Source organism: Antechinus flavipes, chromosome 4 (assembly GCF_016432865.1).
Source record: "Antechinus flavipes isolate AdamAnt ecotype Samford, QLD, Australia chromosome 4, AdamAnt_v2, whole genome shotgun sequence".
Taxonomy (NCBI): Eukaryota; Metazoa; Chordata; class Mammalia; order Dasyuromorphia; family Dasyuridae; genus Antechinus; species Antechinus flavipes.
Genome location: NC_067401.1, coordinates 162,883,705 through 162,908,413, shown reverse-complemented (window position 1 = coordinate 162,908,413; position 24,709 = coordinate 162,883,705). Strand labels below are relative to the sequence as shown.

The window sequence follows — 24,709 nt, the reverse complement described above, 5'->3', positions numbered from 1 at the left end:
GGAGTAGCTGCCGTGGGCAGAGACATTCTCTAAACTCACCCCAATTTACCCCCTTTCTCCTCGTGGCTACAGCCTGACCATTAGAGACTCCATTGCATTTAACAGTGGAGTGGGAGAAGGCTCAAGTTTCTCCGGCTATCTCCCCAGAACAGAGCAAAGAGAGCGCTGGCCTGGGACCCCCAAAAGGAGTGGGGTCCCCAGAACAGCCACGCGTCTCCTTGGTCTGGGGTGGAGTGTTAAAGAGACACTTCCTCTCATGTCTCAACAGTTCCTGCTGGAGAGCAGGGCTTTCTGGTGACAGAGAAAAAAGATTAGAAATGCACTGAGATGCAAAGGAAGGGCCTTTAATTCTCGAAAGGATTTGGACAGAGGGAGTTTCCTCAAGCAAAGCATCTGCTCCAGGAAAGATTTTAGAGGCAGGGGAGTGTCTAGATTGTGGACAGGTAAAAATTTTTATTTTTTCAAATCCTTGCAGCCTCCCTTGTATCTCTTAGAGGCAGAGAGCGAGACAAAAGAAGGCCTTTTGTCAATCTGCAGCAATTCTTAAAGAATTGTGCCAGAGCTTAGAGCTCCCAGGGTGTCCACTGCAAGATAAGGAAAGAAAAAAAGTCTTTTACCTTGTCCAGAGTTCCGGATTGCCTGGTCCTGCTATCCGTAAAAATAGAAGCCTTTTTACTTGAAATGGAAGTGGGGTGATACGGAACACAGATACATTCTCCCCACTACCTTAGAGATAGAGTGAGACCAAAGAAAGAATGCAGATTCTTCCCAGAAGAATACTGCCTGAACAGCTCAAAACCCAGATTGGTTCTGAGTGCCCCGAAAAGGTTGGGGTCCAGTTTGATCGCCAAATTATCTAGCTTCAGGTGTTCCCGGTCAGGGAACCATATGTTGAGGTCTAGCTTTGGGGTACCTAAATGAAATTAGGATTAAGGTCTAGTGGCAGCTTTGGGGTACAGATTCGGCTCAAGGGGGTCTAATAGCGGCGCGAGTTCCTAATAAAAGCATTTATTGGCCTGGAGAGCTAGATTAATAAAAGAGGTTTATTATTAGATAAACAAAGTTAAAGTATAGGAGAAGGTAGAGATAAGGAGGGCACTGGACAGAGGGTCCAGTGGACAGAGGGTCCTCACATGGTAGCCATGTTTGGAATCTCTGCAAAGAGGGGTTCCCAGAGTGGCCTTTTTTATAATAGGAGATTTAGCTCGAGGGGCTTTCGGGTGTAGCCCCAAAGTTGGCTCAGATCTGGATGGGGCTGGGAACAGGTCAGATCTTCTATTGGAATTCAAAGGGACCAGGATTTGTGAGTTAAAGGGCAATTTAAATTATTAACTAGGAGAGGATGGTAATCTAGAAAGGAATCTTTCCCACATCAAAACAACTGAAAACCTTTGCCTTATTTTCTAGCAGAAAGATACCATCCTTGGAAGCAACTGTGCAAAAGAATATAAACCCTCGTTTTATCTACATGACTCTAAAACTAAAAAGATATAAATTTTTCTTTTCTTTTTTTTAAGCTTACCAGAAATTAATGTATCAGATGTAGCCTCTGGATCACAGGGTATTACATTTGAGATTTTCTTTCCAATGTTATTAAAACAGGGAACTTGATCATTTAGAGCCTCCATTTCCCTTCTCATATGTGCAATTGCAGTACGCAAGTTTGTATTTTGTTCCTGTAGCTTCTGAATCTCACTGGATGGAAAACCTTTGCTTCCACTTATTCTGTGATCTGTTAGGAGCACCTGTAAAATAAACAAGTTTTTGCAATGAATCTCTTTGCATCCTGAAAAATATGAAGACATCCCTTTTTCTCATAGTTCCTTTAAAAAAATAATCTGGTTGAACTAAGAAAAAATAAATTATACAAGTAAATAGGCTTGCAGAATACAGATTCCTGATAAAAACGAGATCATTTATGTAAAGTCCTTCACAAATTCTAACATGCTATATAAATGTCAGCTAAAAAAATTAAAAATTTAACCACCAGTTCGTTTGTACAAGTTAGGAAACACCTAGTTGTCCCTTCCCCATCTTTTTCATTTCAAATGGCTAAATATTTAATCCAGATCTAAAGCACATCTGGGTTATCACTGCTTCCAGCTGTAGTGAGATATTCAATTGCACTAAGGATCTTACCCATTCTTAACTTCTATGGCTACTACTTTGATATTTGATCCTCTGGAAAAATCGGCCTTTATCTAAGGCCCAAAGAATATTCCCCTAGGCTGCTGGAGTATCATGAATTGAATTCAACTTATTATGTATATATTTTGTTTTACATAGTTATTTTCATGTAGTCTACCTCATCAGTATGAGCTCTTTGAGAGGAAGGATTGTCTTTTGCTTAGTGCCAAGCATACAGTAGATGTTTAGTTATTATTGTTGTTTAGTTGTGCCCAACTCTGTGATCCCATTTTAAGTTTTCTTGGCAAAGATTCTAAAGGGTTGGCCATTTCCTTCTTGAGTTCATCTTACAGATGAAGAAACTGAGGCAGCCAGGGTTACATGAATTACCCAGGGCCACACGACTTACCTCAGGGCCACATAGCTAGGAGGTGTATAAGGTCACATTTGAACTCAGAAAGAGAAGTCTTTACCTCTCCATCCCCACTTCTGGGCTTCCCAGGGTTTCTTCAAATCCCAGCTAATGCCCACTTTCTGCAAAAAGCCTTGTGTCATCCCCCTTAATACTAGCACCTTCTTCTCTCTGCTGCTCATCTCCAGTTTATCTTATATACAATTTATTTGTATACATTTATTTGCATACCATCTTTATTTCTGTGAGCTCCCTAAGAGTAGGAGCTGATTTTTGTTTGTTTCTTGTTTTATTTTTTTGCCCATTCTTTGTATTCCAAGCTCTTAGGACCTTGCACATAGAAATAGATGATAAATAAATACTTGTTCACCTGACCTTTCTTGTCCTTGGACAAGTCACTTAAACCATTCCTGAGCTCCAGTTCCCTCATCCACCAAAAGAGGGCTTTGAGGTTCCTTGATAACTTTTCTGCTCAAGTAGTATCAATGGATACCTCCTGTTTCTAGGATAAAATACAAATTCATTTGTTTAACATTTAAAATCTTTCATAATCTAGCTCTATCATTCTATATTGATTTCTCATTGCTTTTTCTCATTCCAGGTAAAAGGACCCAGCTGTTGCTGGCCCCCAGAACACAACATTCTATTTCCAGTCCTGCAGCCTGGAAAGTTATTCCTACTCAGCCCTGTCTTTTGGTATCCTTAGGTCTTTTCAACATTCAGCTCAAATGCTACCTACCAAGAGGCTTTTTCCCGATTGCCTCAATTGTTTAGTATTCTCTCCTTCTCCTTTAAAAATTATTATGTAATATTTATATATATATATATATATATATATACACACACACACACATACACATATATGTATATATATACATATATGTGTTTGTATATATATATATGTATGTATGTATGTATGTATGTATTTAATCTACCTATCTGTGTATGTTATGCCCCCCCAGCAGAATGTAAATTTCTTGTGGGCAGGGACTGTTAGACTTTTGTCTTTGTAACCTCAGGGTCTAATATGGTATGTAGTAGGCATTTAACAAATGTCTTTTGAATGAATATTGAATATTTTCCTTGATTAATTTGGTTTTAAAAATTATTAATTACATACTTGTCATTGATAAAAAAAATCTAATTTACATATTTAATTTCAAAGCATAAAATATCATAAATTTTTCTTTTCTTCCTGCTAATTTCCAGCTACCAAGAATTCTTTGCTTGTTCATTTATTCTTGTTCATTTTTATTTTCAGATGTTATTTTAATTTTGCTTTTTTCTAAACATCATTTATAAAATAACAAGTTTTTAATAACATTTCACAGAATCATAAAATCTCAAAGTTGGAAGCAAAATTAAAGATTACCTAGTCTAAACATGAGAAATAACTTTCTATTTTGTGTAATAATAATAATACTAAAATTGTATTTTGTTTTTATTATGTACCAGGCATTTTTCATGTGGTTATAAATACTTTTTAGCTCTTCTTTTATGAGCTGTTTATTCATATTCTTTGACTTTTTATTTTATTTATATTGGAATATTTCATATATATATTTATTGTTTATACATCTCAGATACCAAACCTTTATCAGAGAAATCTGATAAAGCCTTTTTTTCCCCTTGTACATTAGGTAACTCCTTTTCCTATCCTATTTGCATTAATGTGGTTTGTGCATAAGTTTTTCAATTTCAAATTCATTTTATTTGATCTTTTATAATTGCCTCTAGGGGCAGCTAGGTGGCACACTGGATAGAACACTAGGCCTGGAGTTCAAATTTGATCTTAATTACTTTCAGCTGTGTTTGCAAGTCACTTAATCCTGTTTGTCTCAGTTTCCTCATTTGTAAGATGATCTGGAGAAGGAAACAGAAAACCATTCCAGTATCTTTGCCACGAAAACCCCAAATAGGGTCTTGAAGAATAGGACATAATTGAAAATTAATGTGGGAAAGATTCCTTTCTAGATTCCCACCCTCTCCTAGTTAATAATGTAAATTGCCCTTTAACTCACAAATCCTGGTCCCTTTGAATTCCAATAGAAGATCTGACCTGTTCCCAGCCCCACCCAGATCTGAGCCAACTTTGGGGCTACACCCGAAAGCCTCTCAAGCTAAGTCTCCTATTATAAAAAAGGCCACTCTGGGAACCCCTCTTTGCAGAGATTCCAAACATGGCTACCATGTGAGGACCCTCTGTCCACTGGACCCTCTGTCCAGTGCCCTCCTTATCTCTACCTTCTCCTATACTTTAACTTTGTTTATCTAATAATAAACCTCTTTTATCAATCTAGCTCTCCAGGCCAATAAATGCTTTTATTAGGAACTTGCGCCGCAACTAGACCCCCTTGCGCCGAATCTGTACCCCAAACCAGCCACTAGACCTTAACCCTAATTTCATTTAGGTACCCCAAAGCTAGACCTCAACAAAATGACTGAACAACGACAACAAAATTATCTCTTACCTACTGCTCTATGATCTGTTTCTCTTCTAATTTTATTATGATATGATTAAGATCACATATCCATGTAGAGTATACTATGGAATATGGTATAAGGTATTGGTCTAAGCCTAATTTCTGACTGAAAAACTGCTAGATAGAAAATTTCAGTTTTCCTATTTTGTCAAATAGGGAATTTTTTCCTAGGCAATTTATGTTTTCTACTTTATAAAATACTGGGTAATTGAATTCTATTGTTTCTGAATCTCTCTTATCTGGTCTGTTCCACTGATCTAATTTTAAATGATACCAGATGATTTTGATGGCTGTTATTTAATATTATAGTTTGAAATCAAGAAATGGTATTCCCCCTTCTCTCTTCATTATTAGCTAATTTTATTTTAAAAAGCAAAAAACCTAGTTTACTAGTAAATTAAAATTAAATAAAAAAGGTGAATTCACAAATAAGAAAAAAATAAATTTCCTGGAGACTATTCTCTCTATTAAATACCAATAAAACTAACAATATACATTATATTGAAGAATATTTACAAAAATAGAAAATGCCCAATTTAAGAGAACAAGGAGTAAAAGGTCAATACACTCTGAAGGTTTGTTTCCTGAAACAAATATTAGTTTTCTCTAACAAGAAACAAAGCTCTCTCTGGGACTTGATTGGGTCGGACCTCTCCTGACCTAGCTTAAAGATCCATCTGCATAGAATAGGGGCCCCTCCAACTTGATATATTCAGAAACCAGGTGAATCACCATATCCTTTTCCAGAAGTTAGGTTTCATAATGTCCTTTTTGCATATTCTTGCTGTGTTTGGGCAAAGTAAGCCTCCTTTACTAAACCATTCAATAAGTTGCAAGTGCCCTATTTTGTTAACACTAACAGAAACATAGATCTTCCCTTAATCATCTAAAAAGAAGAGCCAGCATTATATGTAATGTGGATAAAATAGATGAAATTGGATTCATTTGGCAATTGGCAATTGGATTGAATTTCTAATAGAGTAAAGCAAATATATCCATTATTACTAATATTAGTATCCTGATATAGTAGTAAAAATTAGAACTATTTTAATAAGACATAAACAAACTGTTTATAGAAGCACAGAACAAAAGAGAAAACAATTATAGCTTTTTATAGATGATATGATGGTTCCTTTAAGAGAACCCTCTATAATCATCAGCATTTCTGTATATTGCCAACAAAACTTGGCAGAAACTAGCTGCCCCACCTCCTATTCCATAGTAAGGAGGTTGGCAGGAGAGAAAACAAATTTTTGTTAAGTAAAAAAAAAAAATAATTAAATTAAAAATAACACTATAGTTTATTATCACCAACAAATATTGGTGCTGTCCTTGCCTTTTCTTCTCTTTCTCTCTGTCCCTGTCAGCTCCCATGGGCTTAATTATTATTTCTAACAGAAGATTCAAATATCTCTATCTTAAACCCATGTCTCTGACCAGAGCTTCAATACTACATCACCAAGTTGCTACTGGACATATCACAATGGATGTTATGGAATCACGTCAAATGAGACATGTCAAAACAAAATTCATCATATTCCTGCCCTTCCCCAACTCATCATTCCTCCAAGTTTCCATTTTCCTAGTATATAACTTCAGTGTTGTCCTTGACCTCTCATTTTTTCCTCGTCCTATGTATCTAATCACTTACCAAATCTTGCTATTTCTACCTTCACAATATCTTTTGCATCTGATTCCATTTCTCTCCTCACACAGCTACTCCTAACTTGGTGTAGGTCTTCAACACTATTTACCTACTTGGTATCTTATCTGAGTCTCTCCCTTTTCCAATCCATCATCCATTTAGCTACCAAAGGGATTCTCCTTAAGCACAAATCTTAGCTTATTATCCTTCTATTCAGTAAACTCCAGAAGTTCTCTATTATTTCTGGGATAAAAGAAAACCTTGTATTAAGCCTCTAAAACAGACCCTTTACAACCTAGCTTTCAGCTTCCTGTACAGCCAAACTGGCCTCTGTTTCTCACATACAGCACTCCATTTCTTATGTTCATGCACATGTTTCGATCCTCTGTCATACCTGTAACTTGACCCCTCCTACTTCTGCTTCATAGAATTCCTTCTCTATTTTTGAAACTCAGTTCAAGAACCACTTTCTGCAAGAAGTCCTTTCAGACCCCTTCAAGAACTGACACCAACGCTGCCCACCTACACACTATAGAATAATTAAATACCTCCACTGGCTAACAAAGGAATATGGGTCTAATCTTAATTTCTGGTCATCTTATTCTCTCCCAGAATTTGACTGTTTTCTAACTCAGTCAGCCATCCAGCCAACTAGTATATTAAGGGTATATAAAACACTACTATTGCCAGGACAGGTTTGTTAAACTCTGAGGGTTAAAAAAAAAAAAAAAAAAGGCAGAGGTATTTTAGCAAAGAAAAGTGAAAAAAATGATTAATTTTTGATAATAATGAAGAAAAACTGATTTTAGTTAATAATCATTTTTCTGGATTTTGATTAAGAAAAAGTTTTAGAGGGGCAGCTAGGTGAGGACCTGAATTCAAATCTGGTCTCAGGCACTTAACACTTCCTTGCTGTGTGATCCTGGGCAAGTCACTTAACCCCAATTACCTTAACAAAAAACAAAAAGAAAGAAAGAAAAGAAAAGAAAAAAAAGAAAAGGTTTTAGAAGCAAGGACTTTAACCAAAGAACAATGAACCAAAAGTACAACATTAATATTATACAATAAATATGTAAAAGTAGAAAGAAGAAAGTTTAGTCTACTTCTACAGCATTCAAAAAATTATGCTCTATGAGTAGGTTGGAATTTTACTAAGAATGCAGGACATTTCCAGTAGAAAAAAACATCATCACATGACAAAAAAAAAAAATTACAATCAGTATAAAATATAGTTCAATCAGCACAAAAAAAGTGCTTTTTTTTTGCAGCACTCATTTATTTTTTTAAAATAACTTTTTATTGACAGAACCCATGCCAGAGTAATTTTTTACAACATTATCCCTTGCACTCATTTCTGTTCCAATTTTTCTTCTCCCTCCCTTCAGCCCCCTCCCCCAGATGGCAAGCAGTCCTATATATGTTAAATATGCCACAGTATATCCTAAATAGAATATATGTGTGCAGAACCAAACAGTTCTCTTGTTGCACAGGAAGAGTTGGATTCAGAAGGTAAAAATAACCCAGGAAGAAAAACAAAAATGCAAACAGTTTACATTCATTTCCCAGTGTTCTGCTTCTGTCCATCATTGATCAATTGAAACTGAGTTAGATCTTTTCTTTGTCAAAGAAATCCACTTCCATCAGAATACATCCTCATACAGTATCACTGTTGAGGTATATAATGATCTCCTGGTTCTGCTCATTTCACTCAGCATCAGTTCATGTAAGTCTCTCCAAGCCTCTCTGTATTCATCCTGCTGGTCATTTCTTACAGAACAATAATATTCCATAACATTCATATACCACAATTTACCCAGCTATTCTCCAATTGATGGGCATCCATTCAATTTCCAGTTTTTAGCCACCACAAACAGGGCTGCCACAAACATTTTGGCACATACAGGTCCCTTTCCTTTCTTTAGTATCTCTTTGGGATATAAGCCCAGTAGTAGTACTGGTAGATCAAAGGGTATGCACAGTTTGATAACTTTTTGGGCACAATTCCAGATTGCTCTCCAGAATGGTTGGATTCGTTCACAACTCCACCAACAATGCATCAGTGTCCCAGTTTTCCCGCATCCCCTCCAACATTCATCATTATTTTTTCCTGTCATCTTAGCCAATCTGACAGGTGTATAGTGGTATCTCAGAGTTGTCTTAATTTGCATTTCTCTGATCAATAGTGATTTGGAACACTCTTTCATATGAGTGGAAATAGTTTCAATTTCATCATCTGAAAATTATCTGTTCATATCCTTTGACCATTTATCAATTGGAGAATGGCTTGATTTCTTATAAATTAGAGTTAGTTCTCTATATATTTTGGAAATGAGGCCTTTATCAGAACCTTTAACTGTGAAGATGTTTTCCCAGTTTGTTGCTTCCCTTCTAATCTTGTTTGCATTAGTTTTGTTTGTACAAAAGCTTTTTAATTTGATGTAATCAAAATTTTCTATTTTGTGATCAGTAATGGTCTCTAGTTCATCTTTGGTCACAAATTTCTTCCTCCTCCACAAGTCTGAGAGATAAACTATCCTAGTTCCTTTATTTATAATCTCGTTCTTTATGCCTACATCATGGACCCATTTTGATCTTATCTTGATATATGGTGTTAAGTGTGGGGATATGCCTAATTTCTGCCATACTAATTTCCAGTTATCCCAGCAGTTTTTGTCAAATAATGAATTCTTATCCCAAAAGTTAGGATCTCTGGGTTTGTCAAACACTAGATTGCAATAGTTGACTATTTTGTCTTGTGAGCCTAACCTATTCCACTGATCAACTAATCTATTTCTTAGCCAATACCAAATGGTTTTGGTGACTGCTGCTTTATAATATAGTTTTAGATCACGTACAGCTAGGCCACCTTCATTTGATTTTTTTTTTCATTAATTTCCTTGAGATTCTTGATCTTTTGTTCTTCCATATGAATTTTGTTGTTATTTTTTTTAGATCATTAAAATATTTTCTTGGAAGTCTGATTGGTATAGCACTAAATAAATAGATTAGTTTAGGGAGTACTGTCATCTTTATTATATTCGCTCAGCCTATCCAAGAGCACTTAATATTTTTCCAATTATTTAAGTCTGATTTTATTTGTGTGGAAAGTTTTTTGTAATTTTGCTCATATAATTCCTACTTTCCTTTGGTAGATAGATTCCCAAATATTTTATGTTGTCAACAGTTATTTTGAATGGAATTTCTCTTTGTATTTCTTGCTGTTGGATTTTGTTGGTGATGTATAAAAATGCTGAGGATTTATGGGGATTTATTTTGTATCCTGCAACTTTGCTAAAATTATGAATTATTTCTAATAGCTTTTTAGTAGAATCTCTGGGGTCCTCTAAGTATACCATCATATCATCTGCAAAGAGTGATAGTTTGGTTTCCTCATTGCTTACTCTAACTCCTTTAATCTCTTTGCTGAGGGAAGTGTTTCTAATACAATATTGAATAATAATGGTGATAGTGGGCAACCTTGCTTCACTCCAGATCTTACTGGGAAAGGTTCCAGTTTTTCCCCATTGCATATGATGCTTACTGACGGTTTTAAATATATGCTCCTGACTATTTTAAGGAAAAGTCCATTTATTCCTATACTCTCAAGTGTTTTTATTAGGAATGGATGTTGGATTTTATCAAATGCTTTTTCTACATCTATTGAATGATCATATGGTTTTTGTTAGTTTGGTTATTGATATAGTCAATTATGCTAGTAGTTTTTCTAATATTGAAACTATTCAATACATTTCTGATATAAATCTTACTTGGTTATAGTGTATTATCCTGGGGATGATTTTCTGTAATCTTTTTGCTAATATTTTATTTAATATTTTAGCTTCAATATTCATTAGGCAGATTGGTTTATAATTTTCTTTCTCTGTTTTCAACCTACCTGGTTTAGGTATCAGTACCATGTCTGTGTCGTAAAAGGAGTTTGTTAGGACTCCTTCAATCCCTATTTTTTCAAATAGTTTATATAGCATTGGAGTTAATTGTTCTTTAAATGTTTGGTAGAATTCACATGTAAATCCATCTGGTCCTGGGGATTTTTTCTTAGGGAGTTGGTTAATAGCTTGTTTTATTTCTTTTTTTAAAAGTAGGACTGTTTAGGATATTTACTTCTTCCTCTGTTAATCTGGGCAAATTATATTTTTGAAGGTATTCTTCCATTTCATTTAAGTTGTCGAATTTATTGGCATAAAGTTGGGCAAAGTAACTCCTAATTATTGCTCTAATTTTCTCTTTGTTAGTGGCGAGTTCTCCCTTTTCATTTTTAAGACTGTGAATAAGAAATCGCTATATTATTAGTAAGTTCATTTCAAATCATTGTAAGAACGTGACTTTCCCTATGTGAACCTAATCCCCATGTGAACTATATCAAGGTATGATGTGACTTCCCCTGTGAGAACTTGACCGTTCTCTCACCCATAAGAGCATATGTTTTAACTCCTTCTCCTGTGGGAACTTGACGATTCCCGAACCCATAAAAACAGGTGTTTTAGCTCCTTCTCCTGTGAGAACTTGACCTATAAGCTGGGAACATACCACATGTATTTTAGCTCCAAATACATGATTCCAGGAACTAGCCACTCCTTGGAACAGTTGCTGTTGATGAGGACTGGCCCCCTTGTCAATGCAACCTTTTGACTATAACCACCTGGAGCCCTTGTTGGTACTTCCCTGTCGTGTATGATGTCTTTATTTGGCTCAAAGCCTTCTTTGTCCTGGTTCTTATAAAAGGCGAGTGAAGCATTCTCTATTTAAAACCTCACCTACGGAGATGATTTTCCCGTTCGGGACTCAAAGGCTGAATTACTGGGGCTTCCCAGCCACTGCAAGTAAATTACAGTCGGAGCTCCCCTGATTGGCAATGTATTCTCTCTTTGTCTGCTATACTAATCATAATTCTCATTATTCTTTGTCTTTTATGTATTATGTGCTGTATTAGTTGTTATTGTAAGCATTCTATTCCGTGTATTGTGTAATTAAATTTTACTTTCACCTTGATTGAGTCCAAGAGCATCATTTATAAGAGCGAATCCGAACTTTTCCCTAAAATCACAAAACAGACTGATAATTTGATTTTCCTCTTTCCTTTTTTAAATCAGATTTACTAAGGGTTTGCCTATTTTGTTGGTTTTTTCATAGAACCAACTCTTAGTTTTATTAATTAATTCAATAGTTTTTTTTACTTTCAATTTTATTGATCTCTCCTTTTATTTTTAGAATTTCAAGTTTAGTGTTTGACTGGAGGTTTTTAATTTGTTCCTTTTCTAGCATTTTCAGTTACAAGCCCAACTCATTGACCTTCTCTTTCTCTATTTTATGCAAGTAGGCCTCTAGAGATATGAAATTTCCCCTTATTACTGCTTTGGCTGTATCCCATATATTTTGGTATGACATCTCATTATTGTCATTTTCTTGAGTGAAGTTATTAATTATGTCTATGATTTGCTGTTTCACCCAATCATTCTTTAGTATGAGATTATTTAATTTCCAATTATTTTTTGGTCTATTTTCCCCTGGCTTTTTGTTGAATGTAATTTTCATTGCATCGTGGTCTGAAAAGGATGCATTTACTATTTCTGCCTTACTGCATTTGAATTTGAGGTTTTTAATGTCCTAATATATGGTCAATTTTTGTATAGGTTCCATGAACTGCTGAGAAGAAAGCGTACTCCTTTCTGTCTCCATTACATTTTCTCCAGAGATCTATCATATCTAACTTTTCTAGTATTCTATTTACCTCTTTGACTTCTTTCTTATTTATTTTGTGGTTTGACTTATCTAATTCTGAGAGTGCAAGGTTGAGATCTCCCACTATTATAGTTTTGCTGTCTATTTCTTCTTGCAGCTCTCTTAATTTCTCTTTTAAGAATTTAGATGCTACACCACTTGGTGCATATATGTTTAATATTGATATTGCTTCATTATCTATGCTACCCTTTAACAAGATATAGCGTCCTTCCTTATCTCTTTTAATTAGATCAATTTTTACTTTTGCTTGATCTGAGATCAGGATGGCTACCCCTGCTTTTTTTTACTTCACCTGAAGCATAGTAGATTCTGCTCCAATCTTTTACCTTTACTTTGTATGTATCTCCCTGATTCAGATGTGTTTCTTCTAAACAACATATTGTAGGATTCTGGCTTTTAATCCATTCTGCTAACCGCTTCCTCTTTATGGGGGAGTTTACCCCATTCACATTTATGGTTAAAATGACCAATTCTGTATTACTTGCCATCTTGTTAACACCGGTTTATGCTTTTCTCCCTTCTTTCTCCCTTGCCCCCCTCCCCAGTATTAAACTTGTGAGCACCACTTGCTTCTCACAGCCCTCCCTTTTTAGTATTCCTCCCCCCTCCCCGCCTTAGAGTTCCTCCCCTTATCTTATCCCTTTTCCTCACAGTTTCTTTATTCCCTTCCACTTAGCTTATTCCTTCCCTTTTCACTTTTCCCTTCCCACTTTTCAATGAGGTGGAAGAAGTTTCAGGATAAATTGAATATGTCTAAAATTTTTCTCTTAAAACCAATTCTGATGGCAGTAAGATACCCACTATATTCATCTCCCTCCATTCTTCTCTCAGATATAATAGGTTTCCTTTGCCTCTTCATGAAATGTAGTACACCCACTTTACCCTTTTTCTGGTACAATGTCCTTTCCACCTCTAGTTTCTAGAACAAGGTATTCTTTATACATCTTTATATCAGAAAGCACTCACTTATTAAATTCATTAAGATTTATTAAGACTCTAACAAGGGCTAAGCAGAGTAAAACTAAGCCTTGGAGATAAAAAAAAACAAAACCAAAAAGAAATAGTCCTCTGCTTTATATTCTTGAGAAATTTATGTTTTTAAAAAAAAAGGAATAAAAGACTGTCCTTTATATGTAAGAATTCTGTACGTAATATGTAAGAATTTGAAAAACAAACTGACAACTATTTCGATATAATTGATTTCTCTTTAAATTCTATGAGTTTCATTTTATGTATTTAAAAGCATCATTCTAAAAGGGCATCTATTAAGCTGCTTTATGAAACTGCCAGTAGTGACATGACACAAAAAAAATTAAGAATCCCTAGTCTTAGATCTAGCATTATTTGTACTAGATAAACAAACACTGAAGCTTTTTTGAAAAAATAACTTCAAGGATACACCATCAGACCCACTAAACTAAAGTAACCATATAACCCAAATCAGGCTGAACCATATTAAAGTATACTGAGAAATGTTTAACAATATAAATAAAAATATAATATTACAGAGATGATGCTAATTTGAAGTTTTCTAAGTCAATATGGCCCATAGGGATCCATTTCTATTTGAGTTTGACATTACTGGTTTATACTATTATGTGATATAAATAAATTTATATAACAATGAATAATCTATAAAGTAATAGGATGTAAAATGAATCCACAAAATAATTTATTTTTCTGTATTTTACTAAGAAAACCCAGTGTAATATTCTCTCTAAAATGTAATGTTCCCTGTTGAGGTTTTCTTGGGGTCTCTGGAGGCAGCCTTCATTTCAGTTCAGTAATCACCACAAGTGCAGCCAGGTGTTAAAATCCAAATCCTTTATTGTCTCTTTCAAAGTCTTGTCTCCTTTCCTGGGGCCCGGTTAGTTTTCTTACAGTCCTATCTCTCTCCTTGGTTCCCAGAGCTTGAGCTCCTGCCTCCTTCTCTGACCCTGAATCTCTCTGAAGGTTTGTGCTCCAGCCTTCTGTCCACTTGTCTCTGAATCTCTGAATCTCCCTGGCTGAGGCTTCTAGCTTATATGCTACACACTGAGTACAAACAATCAGTATATCACTAGGAAATCATTATTTGTTATAGGATTAAATCAATGCTAAACTAGATTTAATCATTGTTTCCTCAATTCCACTTAGTACCTTGTTTCAAGTTCTGGCCCATAACATCTCCTTGTAGGATTAAATCAATCATACTGAACCATGCTAAATTAGAACTATTGTTTCTATCAATTCCACTGACTTAGTATCTTATAAGAATCCTTTGTTTCAAATTCAGAGTTCTGGCCCATAACAACCCATGAGAAAGAGAAAAATAAATTCCATTCAAAGTAATTGTAAAGTGTTGGTAACTAACCCAACAAATTTGCAATATTACTTTTGCAAATACAACTGTAAAATACTATACAGAAAAAAAGGAAGGCAAAGAGACATTTACTACTTATAGCTAGGTTACATGAATATAATTTAAATGATCTTACCTAAATTAATTTACAGATTTAACACTATGTCAAACTATCATTTTTATTTATCAAGGTAATCATTGAGTTACTTTACAAAATTATATAAATGCTGAAAATAATAAAAAACATAAAAACAATTTAAAAATCAACTAAGGGAATCTTGTAGTAACATATCTCAAGCTATATCATACAGTAGCAATTATCACAATAAATTGGTATTGTGTAAAAATAGAAAATTGGGTCAATCTAAATAAGAAACAAACAATTAGAGAAACTCTGATAAATTCGAGAACACAAATCATTAAGGGGAAGAATTCCCTTCTTTACAGGAACTGCTGGGAAAACTGGAAAGCAATTTGGCAGAAATTAGTTTAAACTAGAATAGTAATCCATACCACAATAAGTTTTAAATGACCTAAACATAAAAAGACCACTTATACAAAGTGAAACAGATTTAACAATACAGAACCAAGAGAACAATATACAAAATGATTAAAGTACATGAAGATTTAAAAGGAATGGTCCCCAAATTAATTTCAATGAACAAACAAATTTTTTCAGAGAAGATGAAACACATGTCTCATCTTTAAATAGATAGAAGGGAGATTGGATGAGGATTATTTAATATTCTGCTGTTGCTTCATTATTCAATTTTACTCATTTATTTTCATTGATACAAGGGAGAACTTTTAAGATTAAAATAAGCTTAAGAGTAGATAGTTAGATGGCACAGTGGATAGAGCACTGACCCTAGAGTCAGGAGGAATGAGTTCAAATGTAGGCCTCAGATATTTGTGTGATCCTGGGCAAATCATTTAATCCCAATTTCATTTCAGCATTAAAAAGAAAACACACATACACACACACACACACACACACGGAGGTAAGGGAAAGTATAATAGGAAATAACTGACAACAAAACATCAAAGTATAAATTCAAAATGAAAGGGTAAAGGAAGAGAATAATTTTGTTTTTGTTTTTGTTTTTTTGCAAATGATATGATTTGCACAACTTGTTGCAAGTTGCAGAGAACAGGAGATCCTATTGTTCTTATTTTATTTTTGTACACTATAAAAAACAAAGAACTAGAAAATGAGAGGTTACCAATCAAGTGGTGAATAGATATGATGGAATACTACTGTGTTGTAAGAAATGATAAAGGGGATGGTTTCAGAAAAACTTGGGAAGACTTGTATGAACTGGTGTAGAGGAAGGTGAGCAGAACCAGAATAACTTACACAGTAACAATAATATTGACTGTGAAAGACTTAGTTAAGTGATCAATACATTAATCATAATCAAGTATAGATTGAAGCATTTTTTTTCCTTTCTTTTCCTTTTTTAGCATTATGGTTTATGTGGAAATATGTTTTCTTGACTTCATATGTATAATGGATATTTTTTGTCCTCTCAATGAGTGAGAGAAGTAATGGAGGAAGGAGGAGAATTTGGAAGTGAAAATAAAAATTAAAAAAATTTCTGGAAAAAAAAAGCATGTGTTTCAAAAGTATAAAACACAGTCTTAAAGATGTTTCTCCCTGAAAGATTTAATAGAAATAACTTTGTTAGGCAATTCTCTAATTTAAAATATCAAGTAAGGGCATAAAAAAAAATAGATCAGTCATTTAACAAAGTAAGCAGGACAGATACTTTATTAAGTATCTATTATATGCCAAGAACTGTGCTAAGCCTTAGCGATACAAATGCAAGTTTAAAAAAATTACAGCCTTTGTGCTCAAGAAATTTATAATCTAATGGGAGAAACAAGATACAAAAGGAATCTTAAACAGAGCATGAAGGAAAGGAAAGGAGGACTGGTACTCACCCCAAAGGCAGAAGGGAAAAGTCCAAAGGTTACAAGAGTGGTGTATGCTGGTGGGAAAAGGAGAGATATATGCCCAAAGTGGTTGTCACTGTCATGAAAAATGCCTACTACACAATTTAAATTGCAGAAAATTCCCTCCAGATTAGAAGACACTATGTATATTGTGTTAAGTCAGAGAAGAATGCAGATGCTCTTATGTGTATCACAGCAATTAGGGGCACAGTACTCCCCACAATCTGGAAAACCCACATAACCATCATTGCAGAAAAAAAGTCTGATTTTTTTTTTCTTTTATACAGTGTTTACATTATCTGATTATAAAATCTGGGTTAAGTATTTGGTTATAAGCTCTATGTTATCCTGATGGCCCTTATGTATTGTATTTGTGGCTTCCACAAAATTTCCCCCAAATTTTCATTTAATATCTTATGCCAACCTTCAATATATCAAAACAGCTTTGGGGAAAGTCACAATAGTGCAAGGGATAACTATATATCATCAAAAAAAAAAAAAGAAAAGAAAAGAAAACACCCTGTTTGTTCATATACTTTGAGCATTTATTAGTTGAGGAATGACTTGTATTCTTATTAATTTTAGAAAGTTCTTTATATATTTGAGATATGAGACCTTTTTCCGAAAAACTGTCTATAAAATTTTTTTCTCCTAATTTTTTCTTCTAATCTTGGCTACATGGGTTTTATTTGCATAAAACCTTTTTTAATTTCATGTAATTAAAATTATCTGCTTTACATCTCCTAATGCTTTCTATCCCTTGTTTATTAATAAATTCCTATCACAAGGTACTCCAGCACCTCTAATCCCCATACTAATTATCATCGAAACAATTAGCCTGCTTATTCGACCACTAGCCCTAACAGTGCGACTAACAGCCAATATCACCACCAGCCACATAATCAGCTCGGCTGCCCTAGCACTTATATCCATTAACATTGTACTGTCATCAATCATACTCATTATCCTTTTCCTTCTCATAATTCTAGAACTGGCCGTAACTATGATTCAGGCCTATGTCTTCACCCTACTAGTAAGCTTGTACTTACATAATAATTCTTGATCATATAAGCATCCTCTAACTATAGGATGAAACCTAATGACCCACCAAACTCATGCTTACCACATAGTAAATTCCAGCACGTGACCACTCACAGGAGCCCTCTCAGCACTCCTTCTCACCTCAGGAATAATTATATGGTTTCACGTCCACTCTACACTCCTTCTCTTTATAGAAGTAACATCAATACTTCTAACAATGTTCCAATGATGACGAGACATTGTATGAGAAGGAATCTTCTATCTGTAAGATCTATCTTATATCTATATCTATCAATAAGAGTGGTAGATAATATGTTCCATGTTCCTCTAATTTTCTTACGATATTTATCTGGGTCATATATTCAGTTTGGCCTTATCTTGGTAAATGGTGTAAGATATTGTCTATGTTCAATTTCTTCCACATTATTTTTTTTTTTAATCCAAGTTTTTTATTTACAAAATATATGGCTGGGTAATTTTTCAACATTGACCTTTGCAAAACCTTGTGTTCCAAATTTTTCCCTTCTTCCTGCCACCCCTTCCCCTAGATGGCAGGTAGTCCAATACATGTTAAATATGTTAAAATGTATGTTAAATACAATATATGTATACATATTTATACAGTTATCTTGCTGCACAAGAGAAATCAGATCAAGAAGAAATAAAATAAAAAAACAGAAAGAAAAGAAAATATAAGCAAACAAGAAAATAAAGAGTGAATATTATGTTGTGGTCCACACTCGGTTCCCACAATCCTCCTTCTGGATGTAGATGGCTCACTTTCATCACAAGATTATTGGAACTGATTTGAATTATCTCATTGTTGAAGAGAGCCACGTCCAACAGATGTGATCATTGTATAATAATCATGAACAATGATTTCCTGGTTCTGCTAATTTCACTTAATATCAGTTCATGTAAGTCTCTCCAGACCTCTGTAAAAAAATTCTGCTGATCGTTTCTTATAGAACAATATTTCATAACATTCATATACCATAACTTATTCAGCCATTCTCCAACTGATGGGCCTCCACTCAATTTCCACTTTCTTGCTGTGGCAAGGGCTGCCACAAACATTTTTGCACATGGGGGTCCCTCTCCCTCCTTTAAGATCTCTTTGGAATATAAGTAGAAACACTGCTGGGTCAAAGGGCATGTGCAATTTGATAACTTTTTGAGCATAGTTCCAAATTGCTCTCCAGAATGGCCGGATCTATTCCAATTCCACCAAAAATGCATTAGTGTCCCCAGTTTTCCTACATTCTCTCCAACATGGGTCATTATCTTTTCCTGTCATTTTAGCCAATCTGAGAGGTGTGCCACAATGCTTTCTAGCCTTCCCCCCCAATTTATTAAATACCAAATAATGAATTCTTAACCCAAAAGTGTAAGTATTTACAGTTGTCAAATAAAAGGTTACTATGATGTATTGCATGTCTATTCGTTTTACTGACTTATTTTTCTATTTCTTAGTATCAGATAGTTTTGCTACTCAGAGACTTACAGTTTGAGATTGGTACTGCTGAATCTTACCTTTAAAAAAAAAATTAAATTCCTTTGATATTGACTTTTAATTTTTCCAAATGAACTTTACTACTTTTTCTAGCTTTATAAAAAAATTTTTTTTGATAATCTAATTGGTATGGCATTGAATAATTTAGGTAAAATTGTCATTTTTATTATATTGGCTCTATCTATCCATGAATAATTAATATTTATCCATTTATTTAAATACAACTTTATTTGTATAAAAATGTTTTATAATTATGTTCATGAGTTTGTCCTAGGTATTTTATATTGTCTACAATTGCTTTAAATGGGGTATCTCTTACCATCTTTTCTTGCAGGGTTTTTGTTGGTGATATAAAGAAACATTGGTGATTTATGTAGATTTATTTTATATCATGCTGCTGTATGGGATGGGTGCAAGATCCCCTTCCCCAAATTAACTAATCAGAGACATCTTCAGGTACAAAGAGAAAGCATTTATTTAGTCCCTGCAGGCAGAGGTCCAGACACACACCTGGGAGGCATCCCAGCTCCTACCATATGCTCATGGAACCTGACAAGCTTCTGGTTTATCAGAATATAAATAGCAAGACCCAAGCCTTTTCATTGGATAGACTAAAAGGAAGTAACCATCCTTGACCAATGGTCACCAATGTTGTCTGCTTCCTATGGGTCACATCACTTCCTGTAACTTCCTGTCACTGACTTGGGGCAGACCCCAGACCTTTAGAGACCTTGATCCAGAAATCATGTGACTTCCTGCAACCTGAGGCCCAAGACCTCATCTTCTGGCTCTGGGAATAGGGATCATGTGAATTAGGCCTAATCTCAGACTTCTTGAGAAAACTTCATCCAATTAGTCCCATTCACTACTTTGCTAAAATTGTTTCCATAACTCTTTAATTGAATTTTTAGGGTTTTCCAAGTATACCATATCATCTACAGAAATCATCTAACTCATTGCCTATCCTTATTTCTTCAATTTCTTTTTCTTTTCTTTCACTAATTTTTTAAATTGTTTTTTTTTTCTAGTTATAACATATATATTAGGTTTTTTTAATGTACATTTTTTGGTGAATCATATTGGGAGAGAAAAATCAAAACAAAAGGGAAAAAACACAAAAGAAAAAGAAAAACAAAAATAAAAGCCAACATAACATATGTTGCTTTATTCTTTCTCCTTAGTTCTTTTTCTGAATGCAGATGGCACTTTCTGTCCAAAGTCTATTGGGATTACTTTGGATCACTGAACCACTGGGAAGAATCAAATCTTTCATGGTTGATGCTCATACATTTTTGCCATTACTGTGTACAATGTATTTATTCCTGGTTCTACTTGTTTTCCTCAGTATCAATGTTCATGCAAATCTTTCCAGGCCTTTTAAAAATCAGCTTATTCACCATTTTTTAGAGAACAATAATATTCCACTACTTTCATATACCACAACTTGTTCAGCCATTCTCCAGTTAATGGGTATCTCCCTTTTTCCAATTCTTTGCCACCAATAAAAGAACTTCTACAAACATTTTTATACATTTGAGTCCTTTTCCATCCTTTATGATTTCCTTGAGATAACTGACCCAGTAGTGGCATGGCTGGGTCAAAGGGTATGCACATAACACTAGCATTTCTAAAAAAAATATTGAAAATATTGGTGACAATGGCCATCATTGTTTCACTCTTGATCTTACTGGAAAAGCACGTGGCTTATCTTATTACAAATAATGCTTGCTGATGATTTTAGGTAGACATTTCTTATTATTTTAAGGAAAAATCCATTTATACTTCTACTTTCAAGTGTTTTTTTTAAGTAGGAATGCATCTAAACCATGTTTTTGTTTTTTTTTAAATTTTATTATTGATAAAATATATTCTGTTTAATATTTTCCTTATGTTAACCATCCCTACATTCCTGGTATAAATCTTACCTGGTCACAATATATAAGCTTTTTTATGTGTTATTATAATCTCCTCTTTTTTTTTTAGGATTTCAGAATTCTGAATATTCATTAATGAAACTGATATATTATTTTCTTTCTGCTTTTGTTCTTCCTGGTTTAGATATCAGTACCATGTTTGTTTCATAAAGAGTCTGGAAGGATTCCTTTGCTTGCTTATTATTCCAAATAATTTATTTAATATTAGAATGAGTTGATCTTTAAATATTTGATAGAATTCATTTGTAAATCTGTTTGGTTTTGATGCTTTTTTTCTTAGGAAACTTAATTATGACCTGCCAGTTTCTTTTTCTAAAATAGGTTTGTACAGATATTTTCTTTCTTCTTCTGTTAATCGAGGCAATTTATAATTTTGTAAATATTTTCCATTTCATTTAAAATTTAATGTTATATAATTGGGTGAAACAACTTATAATTGCTTTGAATTCACCTTCATCAGTGGTATACTCACCCTTTTCATTACTGATACTAGAGATTTGATTTTCTTCTTTTTAAAAATCATATTAAACAATTTTTTTCATAAAACCAATTTCTAATTTTACTTAATAATTAGATGTTTTTCTTATACTCAATTTTATTAATCTCATCTTTAATTTTTGGATGTCCAATTTGATGTTGCGAGAACTGGATGAGCATTTATTTGGTTTCCACAGTTATGAAAATTAAATTGGAGAAATGAAACAAATTGAAACTCACAAGGATATCAAAGAATTATCAAGAGTAGGGGTTATCTTCCCCAAAAGAATATAATAATGTAAGCTCCTTGAGGACAGGGACTGGCTTTTGTAATCTGGGATAGTGGCCTGAAATTTGAAAAGAATCTTTTGTTCTTTGCCCCTAGCCCTTCACTGTTATCTAGAATATAAGCTTGGGGGTAGGGACTGGCAATGAGGAATGGAGATTCAAGTAATGTAACTTCTGTAGCATCCAATTAATGGGGTATTAGAGGAGCGATTTGTGCTTCAGGATAGAAAATAAATGCTATCTTTGGAGTTTCAAAGGTGTGTCTACTAACTCAGGCACCCATTCCAGCAAGAATGTAAAATAAATCTTTCCTCCATTCATCAGTGAGTCATTGGAGTTGTGGGTAAGATATTTTTGTTTCCTATGGTGTTTAATTAGGGATTTTTTATTTGTTTTTTTTTTTTCATTTTTTTAAAATTGTATACCTAATTCATTAGTCTGTTCTTTCTCTATTTTGTTGATGAAATTAAATCTTTAGAAACAAAAATTTTTTCTGATAATTGCTTCTGCTGTATCCCATAAGTTTTGATGGTGTCTCATTGTCATTTTGTGAAATTCTTGATTATTTCTATGATCCCCTCTCCCCTGAGCTAAGGGTGGTTAAGTGACTTGCCCAGATCACATAGCTAGGAAGTGTCAAGTGTCTGAAGTCAAATTTGAAATCAGATCCTCTTGACTTCAGGGATGGTGCTCTATCCATTGCGCCGCCTAGGGGCCACCTAGCTGCACGCTATAATTTGTTCTTTAAGATTAAATTTTAACGAGATGATTCAAGCTAATTCCAATAGACATGTGATGGAGAGAGCCATCTACATCCAGAAAGAGGACTGTTGGAACTGAATGTGGATCACAACACAGTATTTTCACCTTTTTTGTTGTTTGATTGCTTTTTGTTTTCTTTTCCCCCTTTTTGATCTGATTTCTCTTGTGCAGCATGATAAATGTGGAAATATGTATAGAAGAATTGCACATGTTTAACATATATTAGATTATTTGTTTTCTAGGAGAGGGTGTTGGGGAAGGGAGGAAGGAAAAATTTGGAAGACAAGATCTTACAAGAGTAAATGTTGAAAATTATTTTTGCATATATTTTGAAAATAAAAATCTATTATTAAAAAAAGGATTAGGCTGTTTAGACTCGTTAGTTTTTGTTTTGTGTTTTCATGGTCCCTTTTCAGATCATAAAGCATTTAATATTTCTGCTTTTCTGCATTAAGCTATAAAGTTTGAATGCCCTAATACAGATAGTAAGTTTTTTTTTATAAAGGCATATTTTCTTCTTTATTCACGTTCAATTTCTTTCAGTCAGGTGTTGGGATCCTGCTCTCCTGCAAATACCCATAGCCAATAGGATCTCTGCCTCTCTGTTACCACACTCACTGGGTGTGAAACTTTCCCATAAATCACAGACAGTCTGGGACCAAATCTGGTCAGCAAATCCAAGCCTGTCATCCAAGAACAGTGGAGTTCCTTGCTCTGCTTAGCTGTCTGATCCCCCACTCTGGTTGGTGAAAGTTCCTGAAGTAAAGACTTCTGGGTCCTCTGCAGCTCCTAGAACTTTTGTTTTGTTGATTGAACAAAATCTGTTTGGAGGTGTTTGCACTCACTTGCGCCTAACCTCTATCCCAGGAGGTTGGGTCTTTCCTGGGACCCTCTTAGGAGGATAACTGCTTTGCCCAACTTTTAATTATTTCTGCAGCTCAAAGTTCACTTTGAGGCAATAGTTTGTCTTGTTTATGAGAAAATTTTGAAAAGTCTAATATTTGCTGTCTTATTTAGCCCCCTTCCCCCAGTCTTTTAATTCTTGCCTTCCTAATCTGCTGCATTCAACTGCCCTGCAATCACCCAAAGGAATTCCTTTCAAAGAAGATAGTATCCTCTTCTATTATTTAAAAGATTTCTATTTAAGGAAAGAATTTCTTTTCAATCCTTTAGGGATATAGAAATGAGTTTGTTAGGTAACCATTTGGGAATGGTAAGCACAACTCTGCATGCAATCTTTTCCTTGGTCCAGATTCCTAGAAAAGTTATCTCAAACTCTCCTACTGTATAGAGATTTCTGGGGGCATGGGTGAACTGTAACCGTTTTTTTTTTTCTCAGCTAAAAATGTTTATTCATGGAAAATGTTAAATAATGGTGTTTTTAGGAGACTGGTGCCTACAATGGAATATAGTATTAATATTTTGTCTTTATTTGAAAATTATAAATGGTGCTATTTTAGACTTCCAATACAAGCCCGCTGAGAACTAGACCTATTTCTCTTTGAAAAACTTCCTTGGCTAATTAAATATAGGTGAGGAACTAAAAAGTGTGTTTTGAAGCAGTTTCCCAGTGTAGCAGATAAATGGTAAGAAATATCCTCTGTGATGTGATATACTCTCTTCTGTCAGGAACAACTCCACATCCTGTTTGTATAGAATGATGTGAAGTCATCTTGTCTCCAATCTAGTTAGCACCTTTAAAGAAATTCACAACAATATCTGAGACAACCTTGATGATTAGCTTTTCCAGGCTGTTGTTGTAGCACAAATTAAAACAGTTGTAAATTCGATCAACCATAATTGCATAGAAAAAGGAATCTAGCTTTCCCAGAGATCTTAATTGATATACCTTTAGACAAGTCTGATACTTGATCTTCGAGAAGAATTCCATCTAATTTTCTGACTTTCTCTTAATTTACCACCTTTGTGCCTGAGAAACCCCAAGGTTATATTTCCCCTATAAAGGATCT

The 24,709-nt window shown here is 34.3% G+C and overlaps 1 protein-coding gene across 5 annotated transcripts in view; it reads right to left on the bottom strand.

Moving 5' to 3' along the window:
- The window catches only part of CCDC57 (coiled-coil domain containing 57), a 294,880-nt gene that overhangs the window by 112,756 nt on the left and 157,415 nt on the right, over positions 1-24,709 (bottom strand). For all 5 annotated transcript variants that reach the window (XM_051995295.1, XM_051995297.1, XM_051995298.1 and 2 more), the window contains one exon: positions 1,523-1,745. In XM_051995295.1, coding sequence (XP_051851255.1) covers positions 1,523-1,745 — 223 coding nt within the window. The remainder of the gene's footprint in view (positions 1-1,522; positions 1,746-24,709) is intronic.